General features: G+C 34.7%; 1 protein-coding gene across 5 annotated transcripts in view; it reads left to right on the plus strand.

Moving 5' to 3' along the window:
• The window catches only part of CCDC178 (coiled-coil domain containing 178), a 440,607-nt gene that overhangs the window by 381,565 nt on the left and 32,364 nt on the right, over positions 1-26,678 (plus strand). For 4 of the 5 annotated variants that reach the window (XM_058692401.1, XM_058692402.1, XM_058692403.1 and 1 more), the window contains 2 exons: positions 14,967-15,101; positions 15,380-15,737. In XM_058692401.1, coding sequence (XP_058548384.1) covers positions 14,967-15,101; positions 15,380-15,490 — 246 coding nt within the window. In that variant the 3' untranslated portion in view covers positions 15,491-15,737. Of the gene's footprint in view, positions 1-14,966; positions 15,102-15,379; positions 15,738-26,678 lie in introns of those variants that run through there. The other variant, XM_058692404.1, reaches the window with a different exon arrangement.

The raw sequence follows: 26,678 nt of genomic DNA on the forward strand, positions 1-26,678 counted from the left end.
CTACAGATTCAATACAACCCCTATCAAAACCCAACAACGTTTTTCACAGAACTAGAACAAATAATACTAAAATTTGTGTGGAACTCCAAAAGACCCTGAATAACCAAAGCCATCTTAAGAAAGAAGAACAAAGGTGAAGGAATCACAATTTCAGATTTTTAAAAAGCTGTAATAATCAAAACAGTATGGTACAGGCAAAAAAATAGACACATCAGTGGAACAGGTTGGAAAGCACAGAAATAAACCCACACTTATACAGTCAATTAATATATGACAAAGAAGTTAGGAATATACCAAGAATATACCAAGTTAGTTACATTCTAACACCATACACAAAAATAAACTCAAAATGGATTAAAGGCATAAATGTGAGACCTGAAATCATAAAAATCTTAGAACAGAACACAGGCCATAATGTTTTTGGTATTAACTGTAGCAACTACAGTTGTAGTTGTAGATATATCTCTTAAGGCAAGAGAAATGAAAGCAAAAATAAACTATTGTTATTACATAAAAATTAAAACTGTACAAGAAAGGAAACCAATAAAATGAGAAGGCAGCCTACTGAATGGGAGAAGATATTTGCAAATAATATATCCAATAAGGATTAATATCCAAAATATATCAAGAACTTCTACAACTCAACACCAAAAAACAATCCAATTAAAAAATGGGCGGAGTACCCGAATAGACCTTTTTTCACAGAAGATGTACAGATGATTAGTAGACACATGGAAAGACACTCAGTATCACTAATCCCAGGGAAGTGCAAATCAAAACCACAATGAGATATCACCCCTACACCTGTCAGAATGGCTACAATCAAAAAGACAAGAAATAACAGGGTTGGCAAGGATGTGGAGAAAAAGGAAGTCTCGTGCACTGTTGGTGGGACTGTACTTTGGAAAACAGTGGAAAACAGTATGGAGGTTCTTCAGAAACTTAAAAGTTTAATTACCATGTGATCTAATAATTCCACTACTGGGTATTTACTGAAAGACAATGAAAACACTAATTAGAGAAGATATATGCATCCCCTGTATTTATTGCAGCATTATACATAGTAGATATAGAAGCAACCTAACTCTTCATTGAGAAATGAACAGATAGAGAAGATATATATACACAATGGAATATTGTGCAGCCATAAAAAAAAGGATGAGATCTTGCCATTTTCAACAACATGGATAGACCTAGAAGGTATTATGCTAAGTGAAATAAGTCAGTCAGAGAAAGACACAGTGAAATATCATATGATTTCACTCATATATGAAATTTAAAAAACAAAGCAAATGAATAAACAAACACATAGCAGAATCAGACCTATAAATATAGAGAACAAACTGATCGTTGCCTGAGGGAAGGCCAAAATGGATGAAGGGAAGTGGGAAGTACAGGCTTCTAGTTATTGAATGAGTAAGTCATGGGAATAAAAGGTACAGCAAAGGGAATTAGGTCAATGATATTGTAAGAACATTGTATGGCGACAGATGATAGCTGCACATGTGGTGAGCACAGCCTAGCGTATAGAGATGGTAAATCACTATGTTGTACATCTGAAACTAATGTAGTATTGTGTGTCAACCATACTCAAATAAAAATAGTTTTTTTTAACTTTAGCCATATAAGATGTTGCAGATGATCTTTGCTAGAGCCATTTCAGTGAAGTGGTAGGAGAGGTCTGAAGAGTGAAGGAGCTGAAGAAATGGAAAGACAAAAGGAGACAAGAGATTTCTAAATTCCTCTGGAGAACCAGAAATGCCACATGGCTACATATTTTACTGTCAATCCTGTTTAGTATTACACTTCTTCCTTCAATGAGTCAATTAAGGTTCAAATGACATGGTTACTCAAGGTCACATGGAATGCTAGTATCGGCATTGCGTTTTCAAATATCCAATGATTCATCCACTATCATCAGAAATTTCCAGAATATAGCAGAACGTTCGTAATTTTCTTACTATGAGTTACTGTCATTCCATTTATGTTAATCATTGTCACCATTGTTCTTTTCAGTTCTTTGACTATCTTGGAATTTAGTTCAAAATGTTTGCTGTAAGAATGGGATTAGCAACTGATTCTTAAAAGGCACTGTTTTAACTCAGGCAACAACAGATGTTGGCAATGATGCGGAGAAAGAGGATCTCTTTTGCATTGTTGGTGGGAATGCTAGCTGGTGCAGCCACTCTGGAAAACAGTATGGAAGTTCCTCAAAAAACTAAACATAGAACTACCGTTAACAACTCAGGCAACAACAGATGTTGGCGAGGATGCCGAAAAAGACAATCTCTTTTGCATTGTTGGTGGCAATGCAAGCTGGTGCAGCCACTCTGGAAAACAGTATGAAGGTTCCTCAAAAAACTAAAAATAGAACTACCCTATGACTTAGCAATTGCACTACTAGGCATTTATCCATGGGATACAGGTGTGCTGTTTCAAAGGGACACATGCACCCCCATGTTTATAGCAGCACTATCAACAATAGTCAAAGTATGGTAAGAGCCCAAATGTCCATCGATGGATGAGTGGATAAAGATGTGATATATATATATATATATATGATGGAGTATTACTCAGCAATCAAAAGGAATGAAATTTTGCCATTTGCAACTACGTGGATGGAACTGGAGGGTATTATGCTAAGTGAAATTAGTCAGAGAAAGACAAAAATCATATGACTTCACTCGTATGAAGACTTTATGAGACAAAACAGATAAACATAAGGGAAGGGAAGCAAAAATAATATAAAAACAGGGAGGGGGACAAAACAGAAGAGACTCATAAATATGGAGAACAAACTGAGGGTTAATGGAGGGGTTACGGGAGGGGGGATGGGCTAAATGGGTAAGGGGCACTAAGGAATCTACTCCTGAAATCGTTGTACTATATGCTAATTTGGATGTAAGTTTTAAAAAATAAAAAATAAAATATATACATAATAAATAAAAGGCACTGTTTTATTATTACATGTTTTGATAATATTTTTTGTAACCTGTGTTCAATTAGATACTCTTGTTCAAGCCAATAAATGGATTAGTAAAATTTTGGCATCTATGACAATCTACTATTTTGCTGATTTTCTTCTTTTTGTTAAAATCCTTCTAGCCCCAAAATAATACTAGATCAGTAACAAGAAACTAAGACAAGACTAAGGTCATAAGACTTCTGCACTCTAGATGTAATTTTTTAAAGAGCTCATACTTACTTGAACCCCGACCCCTGATTTCTTATAGCTGTGGACTAGTTTATTTCTGCTCCCAGGTTCTGCCTCATTGCATGATTGTGTTTCATATTTTCTTTACACTTTCAGTTAATTTTTGCAAGTAGTTTAAAACAAATAATTTCAGAAACTTTTATGTTTACTTGTGTGTAAAAGAAATTAAGATACTGAGGATATTTATAATAGACTTGATGTCTTTAAAGTAGAAGAATACTATATTTCTCCCGGTGAATAAACCAGGGAGCTCTATAATTAATCATTTTTGATATAATGTTTTTATTGTGAATTAATTTAGTTAAATGTGATTTTTAAAGTATTATTTTAATTCACTTGCATCAGAACAAGTGGGTCTCCTATAAGATTGTAAAGATATACTGTGGATAATCTTGAAAGAAAATTATTCAACCACCACTCATAAATGAACACAAAAAAGCCAGTTTATGGCTTTCATTTAATCACATCTTAAAATGAAGGGATTTAATTACTCGGGAAAATGATGGACAGGCAGGCAAGGAAGTGGATACTTTAAGATTATGTTCGGCTCTTAAGTGCAGTGACAACATAACCTTTGTTTTTAGTCTTTATCTAATAATATCATTTGCAACTTCTTAAAAACAGCTAGTTTTTCATTTGAGCAATGTTATTTTTTTTCTTATGAAAATAACCTCTATTACAGAATTTTAAAAGTTGTTTTATTCTTGACCTAGCCTCTTGTTTTAAATCACAAGGAATTATAATTTTAGAATTAAGAATATTTAGTGAGTTTTGAGCCCTTCGTAGAATTTGCCTGTGAAATTTATCATTTAAATTAGAAAATAATTATCTTTACCATTTTAAAATCAAATATTAATCAGAATATAGTAATTTATTTCAGAACCAGACACATGAGAAACTAAGAAGTCTGTGAGTTTTATACCTTATTACTATTAAATATATAAAATATTAAATTAGCTATCTGTATGTCATCGTATGTGGTAAAATCATAACATATATAATAGAAATGCATGTGTATATTCATATAAAGGGACAGATTTGATCTTTCATTATTAACTGCAAGAATTAGTAGTGTTTGCTATAGTTCAGTTTGCTTTCTGTCATGCCATTAGGGTTTTTATATATTAGCAGAAGTCCAAACAGAGAATTTTGAAATGTATTGTTCTTTATATAATTAGAATAAAAGAGTGGTTCTTTATTAATTTTTTAAAGGCCAGATCTAGGTTTGAAATGCATGAGAGTCTTATTTTATTTTTTAAGTATACCTAAGCAATTGACACCAGGGGTTTCCAGAAATGAGTTATTTGATCTTTAACACCAGTCTGTGGAACAGATTTGATAATAAATACCTCATTACTTTTGAGGTTTGTATATTGTACATGTGTAGCTTGGTAACTGAGTACTATAAAAAGATCAGAATTAACTGGATTTTGTATATCTGTCATTCCTGCCGTGCCAAAAATCTGTGGAGTAGTTTGTAATTGCCATTGTTTGGGTTATTACGATAAACAGAACTGATAAGGCTTATGCTATTTGCCTTGTGAGCTGCGCCCACTTTACATCACTCTGTTGAATTAAAATTGCATGCACATATCTTCACTTATCAGTTTTATTTATCTGTCAGAAAGAGAAAAAGGAAGTATGCTTCCACTATATAAAACCTTATAACAAGCAGATCAGAAATTATAATCATTATTTTAAGATTCTAGTGCAAATGAATGACTATATGTATGTTTCTATTATCTATCATTTAAAATCTATTCCTATAGGAAAATGCTGTTATTTTTTCCAAGTGGCCTTCATCATATTTTGTCAAAGCTTATCATTTTAATTGGATTACCGAAGGTACAAATGCAAATCTGCAGAATACAGCATGCTTTTTTCTCTCCTTTGTCAAATATGTGTAATTTTTTCTTAGAGCTGCTTCTACAGTGGGACTATTTGCTTGACTATGTTTATAGCTAGAAAATAGAAGTAGATTGTCTGAAATGCTTTCATTTTCTCCCATGGAAAAGTCCTCCATACTATTTCTGCTCTGCAGGCTTCTCGCCTATGAAATTCCCAACTCACTAGTGGTCACATCAGATGAACTTTTAAGTTTTCAGACACCTGTGATGAGTAAATCCATGCATACTCTGGTCCTTCCTTCAGAAATCCTGTAACATCTAACAATTGTCGTGTGTCATCACCACCATATATACCCACTCCCAATTCCCACTCCGGTGTACTGGGAAATGGCTTTCACTTCAAGAATTTGCAATGTTGCACATCTTTCACATTTGTCCTACATGTTAATTTGATGAGGGTTGTTTATTTCAGTGATTCTATGAATTTCCTGTTTGAATGTTGTATCCAATGGAATCTTCCTGTATGCAGGGGAATTCTGTGTTCTTTTGAACTATCATTCAGTTTTTATAAAGATATTTTCCTCAAAAAAGGTATAGATGAAGTATTATTTTAAAATCTGTCTCATACAGTAAAATCTTCAGCAATTGTTTTCATTTTCCAGTGATGGAAAATCATTATTCCTAGACAAAGAACCTTGAGTGCTGTTCTTGAACTATCAGTCCTGCCAGTATTACCTTTGAATTTTAAGGGACTTTGTGTTTTCAGTATTGACTGGTCTTTGTTTTCCTGCAAAACAATTTATAGTTCATTTTCAGATAACTATACATATGGTATTTGTATTTTAATTAAAAAGACTGTTGTTATGTCTGATTCTTATAAGCAGAAATTCATTATAAGGACACTTCTCATTTCCTTGAAATGTTCCCTTTCTTTTTTTCCAGGGTTCTTAAATTGCAAAAGCCAGTTAAATTATGTGCTTTGGGGAGTTAATTTTGGGCACCATATGTCTCTAAAAATGATTTAATTTTATCTAAAGCATGTTTGTAATGATATTTATGTTATGTAAAACACAGAGACAATATAAGGAATTTTTTCAAGAAAAAACACACTAGTCTACTACTGTTTCGACACAGAACATGCAATGTGTGTATAAGCTTACAAAAAATTTTGTTTATTTTGATTAATGTATTTTTAATATCTGGTCTCTATTGTGGTGTTTCAAATTTTGTCTTAGCAGGAGCATGTGGGTGGCTCAGTCAAGTCAGTTAAGTGTCTGACTCTTGATTTTGGCTCAGGTCATGATCTCATGGTTCATGAGTTCGAGCCCCACATCAGGCTCTGCGCTGACAGTGTGGAGCCTGCTTGAGATTCTTTCTCTTTCCCTCTCTCTCTTTTCCTCCCCCACTTGTGCTTTCTCTCTAAACAAACAAACAAACAAACAAATCAGTAAAACTTTAAAACTTTGACTTAGCAAAGCATCTTTATGAAATCAATATGACTAATAAAAAATGTTAACTGCAATTATTCTTATTTGAGACCTGATGTTATGATTTGAGAATGTTAGAAAAGTTAAGTAACAAAAAAAGGATTAGTTTTAATCTAAGGACTAAGTTGAAGGTTTATAAACAACTTTCTCCAAAGTTCTATTCATTATTTTACAAATTTTTATGTTTTTTTCCAATGGATATGCCACCAATCCTCCCCTGATTCTAGCAAATTCAAATTGTCATGTACCTAGGCCACATGTGTATATCTTCCATTTAGTATGAAATAAGTTACAATGTTACTGTTCAACAGCTGTTTTAATTATGTAAGCAAGATGTGAGGAAATGCCAACATTTTTAGGCAATTTAAGAAGGAACTAGAAGTAGTAATTAATTCCTTATTGATTTAAAGTCTTTTAATATTTTGGATAGCTCTTTCATTATAGGTAAGATCATGCTTTGTGGATACATAATAAAAATTTTGTACAAAAAAGCCTTTTTTATATTTTAGCAGATGGTCAAATATAATAGGATTTTTTAAAATAGATTATAGTAAATTCTCTAACAGGGAATAATCCTGAAGGACAAAATATACAGGATGTCTTTTTGAAGACATGTAAGCTTAACCTACAGTTTTTTTTTTAATGAAACAACTAAACATATGGTAAGTTACAGAGTTACATGTAAGTTTTATGATAAATTTCCATGTACCTCTCACAGCTCTGTAAATTCTGACATTTGCCATATTTGCTTTGGATGTTTACACCAGTATAAATACACTTAAAACCCTCTGCCTGCCTAAATACTAGGTGCTTATCAATTCCATCCATATTTTTATTAATTGTAATTTTAACTATTTAATTTTATTAATTGTAATTAATTTAAAATGTAAATGATCAGTTTTCATTTTTTAAGTTTTATTTTGAGGGGCACCTTGGTGGCTCAGCCAGTTAAGTGTCCAACTTCGGGTCAGATTGTGATCTCATGGTTTGTGGGTTCGAGGCCTGCATTGGGCTCTGTGCTGAAGCTCAGAGCCTGGAGCCTGCTTTGGATTCTCTGTCTCCCTCTTCTTTTGTCCGCACCACACCCCCCACCCCCCACCTCACGCTCTTTCTCTCAAAAATAAATAAACATTAAAAAAAAATTTGAGAGACAGAGACAGAAAGAGTGGGGGAGGGGCAGAGAGAGAGGGAGACAGAATCTCAAACAAGTTCCGCATGGTCAGCATGGAGCCTGAAGGAGGCTTGAACTGCTGAAACTGTGAGATCATGACCTAAGCCTAAACCAAGAGTTGCATGCTTAACCAACTGAGCCACCCAGGCAACCCTAGTTTTCATTTTTTACTTTTAAATGTTATACTGTACACATTACTTGTGATATTACTGTATTTATTTTAAATTCTAGGCTTTAGGATATGAACATATTACAATGTTTGTTTGTTATTACTCAAGTGTAGACAATTAGATTGTTTCCACATTTTCACTATTGCAAGCAATGCTGTAAATGAACATTATTTTATATGTTTCCTTGGGAACATGTTATGACTCTTTCAAGAGCAGTACCTCTGACTTTCACATGCATTAGATACCTGGAAGTCTTGTTGAAATACCAGTTGTTGGGCTCCAGAGTTTCTGAGTCAGTAGGTCTGAATAACTATATTTCTAACAAGTTCTGTTGTGATATTGATCCTGCTGATCTTGAGAATTGCTGGTCTAGAATTGGAGTATAATTACTGGATCAAAGGTGAGCTACATCTCCAAGTTTAATACATAACGTCAAATTGCTCTCCAAAGTCATTGTGTCAAATTATACACAAATTTGGACAGTGTATGAGAGCTTAGTTTTTTCCACATTGTACCAAGAATTGATATGGACAGTTTTGTGTAATAATTGCCAATCAGATGAGTGTAAATGGTATTTATTTGTGCTCTACCATTGACGTTGAACATGTTTTCAAATGTTTACAGACAAAATAGCTTTCCTTTTCTATGAATTGCCTATTTGTAGTATTTGGCCATTTTTCTGGTATATTATGTGTGTTTTTCCTTATCAATTTATAGGGGCTCTTTCTACTTTAAAAAAATCAATCCTTGCTAGCTGTGAATGTTGTTAATATCTTCTCTAAACCACTGGTTCATTTTGTTACTCTGTTTAAATTTAAATTTAAAAAAATTTGGTATGATTTAATGTTTCAGTTCTTTCCATTAGAATTTATTATATCAGTATTTTGTTTAAAACTGCTTCCCCTTCTAAAGATCAGTTGAAGTTTAATTTTTTCTCATTTTAGTCTACCTTGCTTTTATGTTAGTGTTTATTGTAAGTTAAGGATCTAATTTTATTTTACATACTTGTTTAGAGAAAACCAATTATGCCACTTTTTCTCCACTGATTTAAATGTGGGGTGCCTGGGTGGCTCAGTCGGTTAAGCACCCTACTTTGCTAAGATAATTTTTTTCATTGTTGATTGGTTTTGTTCTGTGTTTATTCATATCAACTTCTTTTGGGGATGATTATCTTTTCTTTGATGTGTTGATGTATTACACGAAAATATTTGCTGATAATGAACCATTTTTAAATTTCTGGAACTATTAAATTATAGTTCCTTTATGCTGTCTTCAATTAATGAGCTCCATAGATGGCACAAACTACATTCTATCAATCAATAAGTATTTATTAGTCACCCTCTTATTACTAATAAATCATTTTCAGTTTCAGTCTTAAGCCAAACAGTAAATTAGGCGATCACTTTTCCTTTCCATTCAGAAAATATAGATAGTAAATTATTTTCTTCTTAGGCAAAGAGAGAAGAGAGAGAGTTAAAAATCTATCATTAACTATTGCTGCAATAAGTTGTCCCCAAATTTAGCAGCTTAAGCCAATAAACATTTATTTTCTCACAAAGTTTCCAAGAGACCAGAACCCGGAGCAGCTTAGATGGGTGATTTTGGCTCATGGCCTCCTACAAGGTCTCAGTCAAGTTGTTGGTCAGGATGGGAGTCGTCTGAATAGATTGGAGAATCTGCTTTCAAGATCACTCACAAGGGGCTGTTGGCAAAAAGAAGCTTCAGTTCCTCCCCATGTGGGTCTTTCATAGAGCTGCTTATACAACATGAGAGTTGGCTAGCCCAGATCAAAAGATCTGCGAGAATTAGAGAGAGAGAGAAAATCTAAGACAGAAACCTTGGTGTGTGTGTGTGTGTGTGTGTGTGTGTGTGTGTGTGTGCATCCTATCTTCTGCCATATTCTGTTCTTTAGAAGAGAGGCCCTATATCCAGCCTACACTCAAAGGGAGAAAGACGAGTGTATTCTGCTTTCATAATTTGAAGGCCTATTTTTAAAATCACACCTACAAACACTGTTTTTCTCTGACAGTAAATATCAAATATTATTCACCTCTATATGGCCCCATTCTTCACAACGTGTCCCAATTGTCCCCTTTGGGTTAGGATAAGAGGACTTTATTTTTGTTTCCTCCATAACGTAAGCCAGACAACTGCATACTCCAACCTGGCCATGGAAAATAACCAAAAAAGTGATGCTTTGAAATTTCTAATTTCAATGCTGAGAATATGAGAATTGTGTAAGGCAGTATTTTGGTGCTGATTTGTTTATGGCTGGGCCTAATGTTTTTGAAACCTTTGACTGGAATATCAAATAGTTTATATTATTCTTAAAATATTATAATTTTCACATGTATAACAGCAATAAAATAATATAAATCTAAATCTATGTAATTAGAGGGTTTATGTGTTGTTACATATATATATATTATATTTAGTATTAAGGCCAGATTTATGTGATATATAGGAGTTGCTAGTTTTCATGAATTTATATAAGTCATCAAATAACTTGGGTTAAAAGCAGAATCCATATAATTTTGTATAACATAGGAAAATGGAGAATCTTTCATTCTTGCAAGTGACAACTTTAATTTACTCTACTTTACTATCAGAGAAAATCAAGCTTTAAATTTAATAAATATCATAGAAGACTAATAAAATTTAATCAGAAGGAATTTTTACCAAATGTATAAATGCATATTATATACAAATGGACATTGTATGCAATGCTGACATTGACACCAGCTCTTTGTATCTGAAATACCACGTCAATGTGGACATTGATTTTTTTTTCATTCTGAATAGCTACATAGTCATCATTATCTCAAAAGAAATATCAATGAATTCTGTCTTTGGGCTTCCTTCAGCAAAGAACTCACAAAGCAAATACTGGAGCCCAACTTACCAAATCTACTACAAATTCAAACTGTCCATAAACCATTGTTAGAAAAATACATTCCTAAAAATGAACTATTGGAACCTTATCACGATAAAAAGCTTCTGCACTGCAAAGGAAACAATCAACAAAACTAAAAGGCAACTGACAGAATGAGAGAAGATATTTGCAAAGGACATATTGGATAACAGGCTAGTATCTAAAATCTGTAAAGAACTCATCAAACTGCACACCCGAAAAACAAATAATCCAGTGAAGAAATGGGCAGAAGACATGAATAGACACTCTTCCAAAGAAGACATCCAGGTGGCCAACAGACACATGAAATGATGCTCAACGTCACTCCTCATCAGGGAAATACAAGTCAAAACTACAGTGAGATATCACCTCATGCCAGTCAGAGTGGCTAAAATGAACAAATCAGGAGACTATAGATGCTGGTGAGGATGTGGAGAAACGGGAACCCTCTTGCACTGCTGGTGGGAATGCAAACTGGTGCAGCCTCTCTGGAAAACAGTGAGAAGGTTCCTCAAAAAATTAAAAATAGAACTACCCTATGGCCCAGCAATAGCACTGCTAGGAATCTACCCAAAGGATACAGCACAGGAGTGCTGATGCATAGGGGCACTTATATCCCAAGGTTTATAGCAGCACTTTCAACAATAGCCAAACTATGGAAAGCACCTAAATGTCCATCAAGTGATGAATGGGTAAAGAAGATGTGGTTTATATATACAATGCAATAGTACTTGGTAATGAGAAAGAATGAAATCTAGCCATTTGCAGAATAGAAACCCATTTGACAATAAATTATATTTAAAATAAATAAGCTGGGGATAAAAAAAGAAAGAAAACTACATTCCTTTTTGCCATTTAAACTTTTTTTTTCAAGTTTATTTTTTATTTTGAGAGAGAGAGAGAGAGAGAGAGAGAGAGAGAGAGAGAGAGAGAGAAAGCACCTGTGCGCCAGCATGGGAGGGGCAGAGAGAGAGGATTACAAGCAGGCTCCATGCTGTCAGTGCAGAGCCCAATGTGGGGCTCAATCCCACAAACCATGAGATCATGACCTGAGCTGAAATCAAGAGTTGGACTCGAAACTGACTGAGCCATCCAGGCGCCCCCTTTTTTGCCATTTTAAATGTCTCAGAGTACACACCAACTGTTCCCTGACTCAGCTTTCCTGATGCCATTGAATATCCTTTCTCTTTGTATACAAAACTGAGGGCACTGAAGTTGAGTATCTTTTTTTTCAAAATGACTCTTTTCCTGTTCCAGTGTGCTCCTTCTGAGTTTGCTATGAGAATATATACATTCTTTTCCAAAATTTTTGTAGTATGCACTTGGGGCTAAGCAGCAACCTAGTTACTCTGTCAATGGTTCTAAATTCCATTCTTCTAAGTGCATGGCAAGTCTTTACTGTGCCGTTGCTATAACCCCTTCCAGTGTGTCTGTGTCCCTTACCATTTTGTTTGTTTGTTTGTTTGTTTGTTTGTTTGTTTCTCTACCACTTCCTCTCTCATTCCACTTCATCTTCCCTAAAATATGAAGGAGAAGGAAGGAATATAATCATATCAGGAATAAATGATTACATTTCAAGGATATAATCATTGAAGACTTTCATTACAGAAACAAGGTTAATTGAAGGTGGAGATGTCAGAAACCATTCCAGTTCCTTTGGGTTTCCAACCTCAGTTGTGTCTATCCAAAGTACTTTTCCACTCACAACTTACTTCTCTCTCTTTAATTTTCCTTTTACCTATTTTTGTGTCTCTTATGTTTACTTTGTTTATTTTTCTCTTCTCTTATTAACTAGTAAGTTCGTGAAAGTCTTTCTTCTTTGCTTCACCACTAAAATTTTACCAGTTCGTTTTATTGAGTTAATTTCAGTATTTATTGAGTGATAACTGTCTACTGACATCTTACAAGTGGGCTTTCATCATAACCATTTTCTTAAAATAGTTGTCAGCATAGTCAAGTCTTATATTAAATCAAGTGTCATTTCCAGCATCTTAAATATTTCTCCATATATATTATTGTTGATCATCTCATTTTCTTTAGTGTGGATATAGTGTGGATATGTGACGATTACTGGATGCTGATTCTCTCTTTGTAAGAATTCCTTCAGTTTTTATTCTGTCCCAGTTCTTTTTTCAGAGGCCTATTAGCTATAAATTAAAAACAAACAAACAAAAAACACTCTTGAGATATTACTCTTTCTTAGTTGATACTTAAGAAACTTCTCAGATTAAGTAGTTTAGCATTTGTATATGGACTAATTTAAGACCTTTGTGGCTACCTCAAGCCAAAATTCAGAAAACTGAATAAAATAGATTTAATGTATACAGCTGTTCTCTTCATTTACGATGTGGATATGGGAAACATTACCATTCCGTTCACTTTGGTTAATGAGTTCCCACTTGTAAAATCTTTCACATGTTGAGAGCTCCCACTTGTAAAAAATATTACCTTCGGTTTGAAGAATTCCTCTAAAATCTATCTTCCTCTTATTTGCCTTTTGTCATATTTGCAGATACCATAGTAATGGTAATCCACAGACTAAAGTGTCTTTAATGTCTTAGTGAGTACATTAAGATATAGCATACGCCGTCCCAATGGCTGTCAGAGTTGGCAGAAAAATTATTTTAATATTATATTAAAATTATTAAATATTACAGAAAACCATTTAATATTGACAGACTTTCTCTTCAAAAAGTGATGTTAATCTTTAATTCAATAGCATAAATTATGTGAAATGCCCTTAATGTAATTCCAGGAGTAATGTATTTCGGCACTTAACAAGCTGAAAATTCTATAGTTTTCAAGGTTATGTTTTCTTCACAAGTTGATCAGTTAACAAAGAATAGTGGTTTTTTATTCTGTGGACCTGCATAAATACCTGTGTGTTGCTTAATACAATGCATAATGAAGGTAATGATTATAGCCAATTCACATGCAACACCAGGTGATTATGTTAAAAATTGTTTTCAAGTAAACTGTTTAATTGAAATATGCCTCCAGAAGAGTTCACAAGCCCTCCATGCACAGTCTGATGAAATTTTGCAAGCATCCCTAACATGTAACCAGTATGCAGATCAATAAATGAAACATAAAATAACCATAATTTGTGACATGTTTTTATTCTGTCGTGAAGAAATGTTTGATACGAAATTTGTGGTGTTTATTTTTTCACCCTGAAAAATACACTAAAAAGAAATCAACATAAACAATTATCCACATAACCAAAAAAAAAGAGGTTTCAATGACAATATATTAAAGTGTTTTTAATATGGTTTTTATCATTTATTTTTATGAACTTTATTTCTTTGAAAATAACCTTATTGTAGCAATTCTATGTAGTGTGGTTATGTTAACTGTTGAGGGACAAATGTTCATTGTCTTGGTAAAACTTCTACTGTGTTAGTTGTTGTTTGGTTTTATATTAAACTTCCAAAAAGTATAGGATGCCTCATAGGAGAAATCTTTTCCTGTGTAAATTCTGTGTTGTATTAAACGTGTCACCTCTAACCACTGTGTCCACTGTACTTTAGTGCAGTGAGATGTTTCCATGCCACATAGTCAGAGGGAGGCAGATTAATAGGGAGTTCTAGCTGGAAATTTCTTCCCTGTTATTGTTCTCCCTCAGCAGTTGATGGCTAAGTTAATTCTCTTTAGTTTTGTCATGCTCTACAGCACACATTGCCAAGCAATGGTGAGCTTTATGAGGAGAAAAAAAGAAGCAATGGTGTCCATCAAAGTCCTAAAGTTGCATTTTTAAACTTTGGCCCGACCTGATGTGCCATTCAAAAAAGCTTCAAAAGATTATTTTTTTAAAGAAAGGTTCAATATGTCCCGAGGCTATCGGTTTTGAGTTAAACTGGGTGAAGTAGAAATATTTTACTCATCAGCTTTGCAGTCACAGAGTTTGCCTCAGCTAGAACAAAACTGCTGAGGCATTTAGAGAAAATTAACCCCCCATCCTGGCGGCCAGATGTGACTGGTTTCTGATGAATGCACATGAGTGGGCTGAAAAATCAGGAGACTGTGAAATTCCTGTCAGGTCCGTACAGTGCAGAATGGGCTATTGACTGCTTTCTATATTTCCCTCCATCATTCTTCTTGAACACTGCCATTAATTTCCTCTCCTACTCTGACTTGTGTTTTTGCCCCCTCCCTCTTCCCTTTAGCTCTGTCAGCTGCAAAGAAGGATACACAAGGTGTGGCAGAATCACTTCAAACTGGTGGTCCTCTGCGGCCAGATGAGGCTGGCCAAGTTCCAGACAGACTCTCAAGAGAGTATTCAGAAAATATTAGCTGTGCAGGTAGGTGATTGCAGGGAAGTAGGAAAGATCATTCTGATCTAGATTGAAAAGCAAATGATGGGTAGTGTGATGAAGCATTAAAACCATATCCCATCAGAGTTTTATAAATTTTTAACCTCTTTAATAAACTGGGATTGCATGAAGGATGAATTCAGTAAGTTAGCATATATACCATGCATACTTTGGGGGAAAAGGGAGATTGAGCTTATTTTTCACAAACCTCAAAACAGATTTTTTATAAATATATTTGGTGTAAATATATATTTTCAAATCTTCAGGCTTTGCAGATGCCATTCAGCTGTTTAAGAGATACCGTCAACAGTTGCCTTGTGTTGCTTTTGTGTGAAACCTCCTTCAGTGAAAAGGACACTTATGTTTATTTTATTTAACTGTTTGCTTTCCCCTTCCATTTTGAAAGAGGCCCGTCCTCTTCAGATTTGGAGATAACTGTCTTTGAAAAATAAGCAATTTGGGATTAGAATGTAACAATGGTTCCAGATACATGTGAGATTTGACTGTTTGTCTCTGTAGAAATTTTGGTGGATCACTTGTCTTTATTTCAAGACTCTGATCTGTTTAGAAACCCCTATTAACTATGTGAAGGCTATTACTGGAAAATTAAATTTTTAATTCATATTTTACTATTTGAAATGTCATTTTATGCATAAAAAGTGAGTTCCCAAAGGAAAACAAACACCACCTTGTTCTAGTAAAAGAAAAAAAAAAAAAGAAGTATCTATTCTATAAAATAAAATGCACACACGCTTTAAAACCACAATTTTCATAAACTTGCAGCATAAACAATGCATGCTGAACCTAAACACACCAAGCCTTTTTCTAAATATTTTAATTGTGTGTGCATTTCATGATTCTTTTGCCACAATTGAAGAATTTTTCATAACACTTCCAAAGCTGGTGGCTTTTTTTTTGTCTTCTTCATTTTTACTGGTGGCTATTTTTGCTATTTTCCTCTGAGGGTGTGTGTGTGTGTGTGTGTGTGTGTGTGTGTGTATCCCATTCAAAGTACATATATAAGGTGGATATAGACTCTATTTGCATACATATACTGTATATAAGGATTCCACTGATAATGGATTATAACAAAAATTTAAATAATAGAAATTTAGAGTTTTGAAAGGTAGAGCTTAAACGTGTAGGTTGAATAGATATTCATATACAAACTTGAGTATAAATTACAATTGCAGTATTTCTGAAGACAGTGGCATGTGTTTTTTCTCCTTAAAAGTCTGTTGACAGTACATTAAAAATTATGGAGTGACTGTGATCTGTGATTCCCTTTTAAATATTCAAAGGTAATTTTGCATGTTCTAATTATTATTTTAGGAAAATCTCATACCACTGCCTAAATGTAAACATTCTTAAAAATCTTACAAATGATAAACCCTCATTGTGAATTAGGATGTATTTTGAAATATTGAAAATGTCAGTAGAAACTTTCTGAATATTGGTAAAGTGAACTCTCAAATCATAACCTATAATACTCCTTACTCTAAGTTTTTATTAAAATTAACCCATACATTTTTTTTTTACCAAACTTGATTTTAAGTTACTTATTTTGATGGTTGTTATACAACAGTGGAAATGAAAGGTTAGAAATGATAGGTTGGTATCAGTAGGACAACTCAACTATTCTGCATTTAGAGAGACACTGGCAAGGCTGGATTGTATATGGGGAAACTGAGGAACATAACTTAGTGGATTCTTATCTGAGGGAGATGCCTTTAATTTAGAATATTTCAACCTTGGCTCTTAATAGGAATATAAAAAATAAAATTTTCAGAATCTTGCTATAAAACTATAGAAACATGGGCAATCCTCTGAAAAACTCAAGTCCTAAACCGTCAACATGGTACACAATGACCTTCATGACCCAACCCCTGCTAACCTCCCCAGCTTCATCCCTCTCCACATTAGTTCCTTAAAAGTCTATTTCAGCCACTTCAAAATTTCTCTAGTGTGAAACCTCTTGACTCCTTCTTCCTTTCCTGTGCCTAATGTTTTACCTCTTTCTGCAATACTCTTTACTGTACCTGTTAACAAACACCTGATTCAAATCAAACATCTCATCTACAAAATCCTTTCTGAGCACTTCCCCCACCTTCTTCCTCTTTGACCTCTTACTGTATTCTGTACATATCACCAAACCACAGTTTATTCCTACTGCTGTGCTTTTCTTCCTAGAAGATTCTAAGCTCCTTTAGAGCTTTACACCATCAGTGAAATTAGTTCAATTCTTGCTCAGTTGTTTTTTAGTGTGTATGATAGCAAGCCATTGAGGTTTTCTGAAAGTATCCCATGGCTATCTTGTTTTCACTCATTATATCAAAAATCTTTAAATTGGAACATGATAGAGTGATTTAATATGTTTGTAGAGTGATTCTGCTGGTGTCAGTCTCTACAGTTTGAGTCAACATGGCTAAAATTGCTTAACAAACCAGAGGCTATTGCCCTCTGTTTTCATATGATTTAGTAGCATGTCAATACTAGGAAACCTAACATTTTATATTTCGAAGGTAGTATTAAAATGATGCCATAAGATATTAGTAGATTATTTGATGAGAAAATCATCTGATGAATCTTTTGAAAAGTAAACTATATATAACTGATATTGAGCAAAAGCAATTCAAAATAGTGATGCATAAAAAAGAAACTTTGTTTCACCCTTGGGCTTGGAACAATTACTTGCAGGACTATCAGAAAAAAAAAAAAGCATAATTGGTAAATCTGTAGATGGCAGAAAACCAGGTGGGCCAGATAAGCTTTTGAATAACAGTGATCAAGCAGAAACCAGTAAGATGAACTATAACTGAAATAAAGAATTTGTGTATTTGACATCACAGACATTTATTAAATATACATAAATATTTATACATATATATATATATATATGGATTTTAGTTGACTGCAATTTTAATATGATCCAAAGTGAGCTATTACAGTCTTAAGACCAATGCCATGTTCCAACTCTGACAAGCATATGAGACTTATTGAATCTGATAGTGTAGGGCATATTTTATAGTCCTAACCTCATATCTAAGCCCATTTAAAGTACTATTATTGCATTATTTTTCTCTTTTTACTTTTGATTTATTTAATATAGTGATATTTAATACCTCTTTGGTATCTCATTTGGAAAAAAGACTGGAGATTAACTCATTATTTAAATGAGAATACGATGTGGTAACAGAATGTTCATGTGATCTTAGACTTCATAGGCACAAATGTTTTGTCTTGTTAAAGGAGATGATAGTTCCATTGCCTTTTTCCAAAAGTTGAGTATATCTGCAGTATTTTATACAGGTTTGGGAACTATAGTTTAAGGGCCATATTGATACACTAGAGAGCAGCGATCTAATAAAAATCAGGGAGAAGGAAAAATATACAAATTTAGAATGTTTAATTATAAAAGGAAAAGACCTTAGAAAGACAAACATTTAAAGGATTAAGTGAACATTGGCACATATATATTTTGTTGACCTCCAGAGGGCAGTACTTGGACCCATAGTGGAAAGGTTGGATGGTGAGTTTGGGCTCAAGAGCAATACACTCTTCAGAAGTATTTTTGTCCAAGCATGCACTGCTGGTGCTCCAGCAAAAGCAGTGCAGTGATTGAGAGAGAGCAAACTGGCCAAGATTCAGCCCAGAGAGCACCTCCTCAGGCTGTACTCCTGGAATGTTCACCTGACCTTCTTGCACAAACCTTTGTGTGTGGTCTGTATCCCTTCACCCACTAGAATGAGCCTTCTCCATTGAAAAGCATGTCTGGTTTGTTCATCTTTATCCTCTTAGCACCAACAATAGTTCTTGAAACATAATGACTCAAAATATTTGTTGAGTGAGTTGATTATTATGTGGTTTATTATGTGGTGAAGTGGTTTATTAAGATTCAATGTGATAACCTTAAAGGTTCTTTCAAGCTTTAGATGCCTAGAACTCTGTATAGTAATAAACAAAAGCGTTCTCTGGGTACTTTGCCAAGAATTTTGATGACACAGAAGTAAGGTGTTTAATCATTTCAGACATGTGCATGTGCATGTGCATGGACACACACAAACACAATACATATAGGGACAGACCAATTTCTTATTTTTGGAAGAGAACTTTGCAAATTTTAAAAATCCAGAAAAAAAATAACAGGATAAAAATCTAAATTCACTTGGTTAGAGGCTGGGAAGATGGTGGAGTGGGAGGACCCCTAAGCTCGCCTTTTCCCACAGAGACAACTAGATAACACTCACATCAGCTTGAATAACTCAGAAAATGACCTGAAGTCTGGCAGAAAAAGCTCCACAACTAAAATTAGGGACGAGGCCACACTGAAGAAGGTAGGAGGGGTGAAGACGAGGTTTGGGAGTAAAACAGACCAGACCGTGGCTGCCAGCAGTGGGGAGGGTGCAGAGAAGGCCGAAACACAGACTATCACACCAGACAGCCCTCAAGGGAAGAGGAAACCCCATAATTGGCTTTGAAAGCAAGAGGGACCAAATCTCATGAGTTTTTACAGTTACCAGGACTTAAAACCTGGGATTTTAAAAATCAGGGGACTCAGCTCTGTGAGAGACTGGAGGCCATTAGGAAGGGGAGTCCCCATCCTTAAGGAGACAATCCAACAAAAGCCAGTAGAGATACAGCATGGAAGCAGCGGTTTGGAAAATACCAGGGACATACAGAAGGGAGAATTATTTACTCATTTTAGAGCATGACCAGAGAGGCAATGATCAAGGGAAGACCTCTCCAGCAACAAAGAAGCTAGAAGGTGCTATTTACCTCCCCTGCCCCCAATAATAAGCACAGGGCCACCTGTGGGGACCAGCATGACACCTACACTTGGCACTTGCTAACTAATTAGCTTACACCAACCCCCATCCCCGCACTTCTGTGGATTCACCTTTCCAGTCACTCTTGCCTCAGTCCCAGCCTTGCAGGCCCCCTCCCGGAGAAGACCAGCACAAATCCCACCAATACATCATCTCCCAACTTGACCATTTTGTGGAACCTCAATTGAGGCAGCCACAGTAGCAGTGGCAGCAGCAGTGGATCTCATTTCATAAGCAGACTAGCACATGCTTTTTAAAAATGCGCCCTACCTGGCCAGGGACCCAACATTGCACACAACAGCAAAGAGAATCTGTAAATGGCTAGACTGAAGGAAAAAGTGGCTAGGACACAACAGCAGGGCACATGTAACTCACATAGGAGACCCAAAGTGCCAGGTCCTAGGGAACAAGGGACATTGCACTACAGGACTCTATAGGCTGTCTTCTTCATAAAGCCATTACATTCAAGAGCAGGAGATGTAGCTGACTTTCCAAACACAAAGAAACAGACACGGAGAGAAAGGCCAAATAAAGAGACAAAGGAGTATGTCGCAAATGAAAGGACAATACAAAACCACATCAAGAGAACAAAGCAAAATGGAGGTAAGTAATATGCCAGATAGAGAATATAAAATAATGATCATAAACATATTCACTGGACTTGAGAAAGAGTGGAGGACATTAGTGAGACCCTTAACAAAGAGATTTCAAAAAAAAAATTAGAGGTGAAGAACACAACAAAAGAAATTAAAAATATACTTGATGGAATAAATTGCAGGCTAGAGTAAGCAGGGGAACAAATTAATGACCTGGAAGACAGAGGAATGGAAAGTAATCAAGCTGAGCAAATGAGAGAAAAAAGAATTATGCAAAATAAGAATAGACTTAGGGAACTTCATGACTCCATTAAGTGTTAACAACATTCACATTATAGTGATCCTAGAAGAAGACAGAGAAAGGGGGCAGAAAATGTATGGGTTAAATAATAGGTGAAAACAGGGGAAGGAAACAGATATCCAAATCCAAAAGGCACAGAGATCCCCCAATAGAATCAACCAAGGAGATCCATACCAAGACACATGGTAATTAAAATGGCAAAAAAGTAGTGATAAAAAAATTTTAAAACAGCAAGAAAAAAGCAGAGTTATAATGAAGGAAACCCCATAAGGCTATCAGCAGATTTTTCAGCAGAAACCTTGCAGGCCAGAAGGGAGTGCCATGATTTTTTCCAATTGCTAAAAAGGAAAATCTGCAGCCAAGAATACTCTATCCAGTAAGGCAACCATTCAGAAGAGAAGGAGAGACAGAGTTTCTAACACAAACAAAAACTAAAGTTGTTATAACCACTAAACCAGCCCTACAAGAAATATTAAAGAGGGCTCTTTGAATGGAAAGGAAAGTCCATAAGTAAGAGGATAAAAAGTTGAATGCACAGAAGCATTAAAAATAAGTGTATCTGTAAAAAATCAGTCAAGGAATTCACAAATAAAAGGATGTAAAATATGACACCATATGCCTAAAACGTTGGGGGGGGCAGTAAAGAATGAGTTCAAACTTAAGCACCCATCTTAATATAACCACTTAATATAGACTGCTATATACAGTAGATGTTACATACAAACTTAATGGTAATCACAAATCAAAAACCAGTAATAGATATGCAGAGAAGACAGTGGAATCCAAATATATCACTAAAGAAGGCCAACAAACCATGAAAGAGAGCAAGAGAAAAAAAGATGAGAGGAAAACCACAAAAACAACCAAAAAACAAGTAACAAAATGGCAATAAAAACAAATCTATCAGCTTTGAATGTAAATGGCCTAAATGCTCCAATCAAAAGACATAGGGTGACAGAGTGGATAAAAAAAAAAACAAGACCCCTCTATATACTGCCCCAAGAGACTCATTCCAGACCTAAAGACACATGCAGATTGAAACTGAGGGGATGGAAAAACATTAATCATGCAAATGCGTCAAAAGAAAGCTGGGAGTAGCAATACTTATATCAGACTAAATTTTAAAACAAAGAGTGTAATAAGAGACAAAGAAGGGCACTGTATAATAATAAAAGGGAAAATCCAACAAGATGATATAACAATCGTAAATTTTTATGCACCCAATATGAAGGCACCCAAATATATAAGACAGTTAATAACAAACATAAAGGAACTAATCAATAGTAATACAATAATAGTAGGGGACTTTACCACCTCACTTACACCAACGGACAGATCATCCAAACAGAAAAATCAGCAAGGAAACAGTAGCTTTGAATGGCACACTGAACCAGATGGACTTAACAGATATATTCAGAAGATTCCATTCTAAAACAGCAGAATACGCATTCTTTTCAAGTGCCTATGGAACATTCTCCAGAATAGACCATATATTAGGCCACAAAACAACTCTAAACAAATTCAAAAAGATCTAAGTCATACCGTATCTTTCGGACCACAGCACTATGAAACTAGAAATCACAGGAAAACAAACTTGAAAAGAACACCTATATGTGAAGGCTATATAACTTGCTACTGAACAATGAATGGATCAATCAAGAAATTAAAGAAAAAATTAAAAATTACATGGGTAGGGGGGTGGTGCCGCTTGGGTGGCTCAGTCGGTTGGACATCTGATTTCAGCTCAGGTCATGATCTCACAGTTCACAAGTTTGAGCCCTGCATCGGGCTCTGTGCTGACAGCTCAGAGTCTGAAGCCTGCTTCAGATTCTGTGTCTCCCTCTCTCTGCCCCTCCCTGGGCGCTCTCTCTCTCTCTCTCTCTCTCAAAAATAAATAAGACATTAAAAAATTTAAAATTACATGGAAACAAATGAAAATGAAAACATAACTGTTCAAAATCTTTGGAGTTTTTGCAGCAAAAATAGTTCTAAGAGGGAAGTTCATGCAATATAGGGCTACCTCAAGAAACAAGAAAAATATCAAACAAACAACATAAACTTACATCTAAAGGAGCTAGAAAAAGAAAAACAAAGAAAACCTAAGACCAGCAGAAGGAAGGAATAATAAAGATTAAAGCAGAAATAAATGATATAGAAACAAAAAGCAATAGAAATCAGCAGTGAAATCAGGATGCTGGTTCTTTTAAAAGATCAACAAAATTGATGAACCCCTAACCAGTCTCCTCAAAAAAGGAGAGAAAGAAAGAGATGATTCAAATAAGCAACATCACAAGTGAAAGAGGGGAAATAACAGCCAATATCACAGAAATACAAACAATTGTAAGAGAATACTATGAAAAATTATGTGCCAACAAATTGGACAACTTAGAAGAAATGGATAAATTCCTAGAAGCATATAACCTACCAAAACTGAATTAGGAAGAAATAGAAAATAGCAATGAAATAGAACCAGTAATCAAAAAATTCCCAAAAACCAAAAGTTCAGGACCAGATGGCTCCACAGACAAATTCTACCAAACAATTAAAGAAGAGTTAATACTTATTTTTCCCAAACTATTCCAAAAATCACAAGATGGAGAACTTTCAGATGTATTCTATGGATTCTGTGAGGCCAGTATTACCCACAGCCAGATAAAGACTCCGCGCGCATGTGCGCGCGCGCACACACACACACACACACACACACAAATGGAAAAACATTCCATGCTCATGGATTAAAAGAACAAATATTGTTAAAATGTCTATACTGCCCAAAGCAATCTACAAATTTAATGTAATCCCTATCAAAATACCACCAACATTTCTCACAGAACTAGAACAAGCAATCCTAAAATTTGTATAGAACCACAAAAGACCCCGAATTGCCAAAGCAATCTTAAAAGAGAAAAAAACTGGAGGCATCGTAATTTCAGTCCTCAAGTTGTATTACAAAGCTATAGTGATCAAAAGTGTATGGTACTGGCACAAAAATAGACACATAGATCAATAGAACAGAATAGAAACCCAGGGGAAAAAATAATTATATGGTCAAAGGAGAAAAGAATATCCAATAGTCCCAGTTGTTGGGAGAACTGGACAGCTACATGAAAAAGAATGAAACTACGTTCTTACACCATTCACACAAAAATATACTCAAAATGGATTAAAGGCTTAAGACCTGAAACCATAAAAATTCCAGAAGTGAGCACAAGCAGTAAGGTCTCTGACATCAGCCATACAACATTTTTCTAGATGCGTCTCCTGAGGCAAGGGAAACAAAAGCAAAAATAAGCTATTGAGACTATTACATCAAAATAAAAAGCTTCTGCACAGCAAAGAAACAATAAAAGTAAAAGGCAACCTATTTAATGGAAGGAGATATTTGTAAATGATATATGCGATGGGCTAGTATGCAAAATATATAAAGACATGATATAACTCAACACCCAAAAAACAAATAATCCAATTTAAAAATGGGTAGAAGACATGAGCAGACATTTCTCCAAAGAAGGCATACAGATGGCCAACAGACACATCAAAATATACTCAACATTGGGGCATCTGGGTGGCTCGTCGGTTAAGTGTCCAACTCTTGATTTCTTCTCAGGTCATGAGCTCACAGTTTCATGATTTTGAGACCCGTATCGGGCTCTGTGCTGGCAGTGCAGAGTCTGTTTGGGATTCTTTCGCTCTCTCTGCCCCTCCCCCACTTGCGCTGTCTCTGTCAATAAATAAATAAATAAATAAATAAATAAATCCTTAAATAAAAAAGATGCTCAACATCACTCATCATCAGGGAAATGCAAATCTAAACTACAATGAGATATCACCTTACACCTGTCAGGATGGCTAAAATCAAAAAGACAAGAAACAACAAGTGTTGGTGAGGATGCGGAGAAAAAAATAACTCTCTGACACTGTTGGTGGGAAAGCAAACTGGTGCGACCACTGTGAAAAACAGCATGGAGGTTACTCAAAAATTAAAAATAGAACTACCCTACAACCCAGTAATCACACCACTGGTTATTTACCCCCAAAATGCAAAAATGTTAATTCAAAGAGATACATGCACTCCTACGTTTATTGAAGAATTTTTACAATAGACAAACTATGGAAACAGCCCAGGTATTCATGGTGATAGAGATTAAAGAGTACACTTAGCAGGATGAGCACTAATGTATAGAATTGTTGAACCACTATATTATACACCTAAAACTAATATAACACTCTATGTTAACTATACTGGAATTAAAATTAACAACTTAATTTAAAAAACTCAAATCACTTAACACTGTGATATAGGAGAAAATCACTGAGCCTGTGTTATCTTTTTAAAGACAAAAGAAATTATAGAAACTTGGACTTTTAAAATATATACATTTAGAGACATTATGAGTGAGGAATAACATTAAATTACTGTGTCTTACTGGTTAACTTTAGATAGTAGTAGAAAAGGTATTCAAATATATTTTCCAGTGATTTAAGACTATCCATTAGAAGTCAAGAAATAAAATTTGTAACTCCCAAACAACTAGAGAAAAAAAAATACCATAACATATTGAAAAATTCAAAATGCCAGAAGGAGAACAGAATTAATATAAAAATGTACACAGTAACTCCAAACACATTGGTAATCATAACTACAAATGGGGTTTTTTTGCACCATTTAAAGTTATAGATTTAGAGATTGGTCTTAAAGCAAATCCCATCTCATATAGAAGAGATGCACCTCAGACAAGTAACTATCAAATGAATAGAATAGACAAAAAGAAAAAGGAATTCTAATTTTGTTAGGAAATCATAATTTCAAAGAGAGAGACTTTGAGGCAAAAAGGATTAAAACACTGACATGTGGATATTTCATGTTTATAACATATAACTTATTAAGACAATTCAATCATGGCCTTAATGCACATGACAGCATAACTTCAGAACATACAAAGCAAAAACTGATTGAAATCCAGAGAAAAATGTAAAAATTTATAAATGCAATGGGAAATATTAGCACATTGTCTTCAAATTTTTTTGAAATACAGACACACCTCATTTTATCACACTTCACTTTATTGCACTTTGCAGATAATTATGTTTTCTGCGAATTGAAGGTTTGTGGCAACACAGCATCAAGCAAGTTGATCGGCACTGCTTTCCAGCAGCTTTTGCTCACTTTGTGTCTCTATGTCACATTCTGATAATTCTCGCAATATTTCAGACTTTTTCATTACAGTTATACTTGTTATGGTGATCTGTGATTACCATTATATATTATACTATTATATTTATTACCATTATATATTATACTATTATTACCATTATATATTATATATTATAATATAATATATTATATTACCATTATATATTATACTATTATAATTTTTTGCGGGTGCTACAAAAAATACATATATGTGCATATGGATAGAATATGAACTTAATCAATAAATATTGTGTGTGTCCTGACTGCTCCACTGACTGGCTGTTACCTTCTCTCTCTCCCTCTCGTCAGGCCTCCCTATTCCCTGAGACACAATAATATTGAAATTAGGCCAATTAATAATGCTATAATGCCTCTAAGTGTTCAGTTGGAAAAAAAAAAATTGTTCCATGTCTCTCACTTTAAATCAGAAGCTACAAATGATTACGCTTAGTGAGGAAGGCGTGTCAAAAGCCAAATAGGCCAAAAAGTAGGCCTCTTGTACCACATAGATAGCCAAGTTATGAATGCAAAGGAAAAGCTCTTGAAGGATATTAAAATTGCTAATCCAATGAACACGTGAATGATAATAAGGGAAAACGGCCTTATTAGAGAAAGTTTTAGGGGTCTATATAGAAGATCAAACCAGCC

Source organism: Neofelis nebulosa, chromosome 11 (assembly GCF_028018385.1).
Source record: "Neofelis nebulosa isolate mNeoNeb1 chromosome 11, mNeoNeb1.pri, whole genome shotgun sequence".
Taxonomy (NCBI): domain Eukaryota; kingdom Metazoa; phylum Chordata; class Mammalia; order Carnivora; family Felidae; genus Neofelis; species Neofelis nebulosa.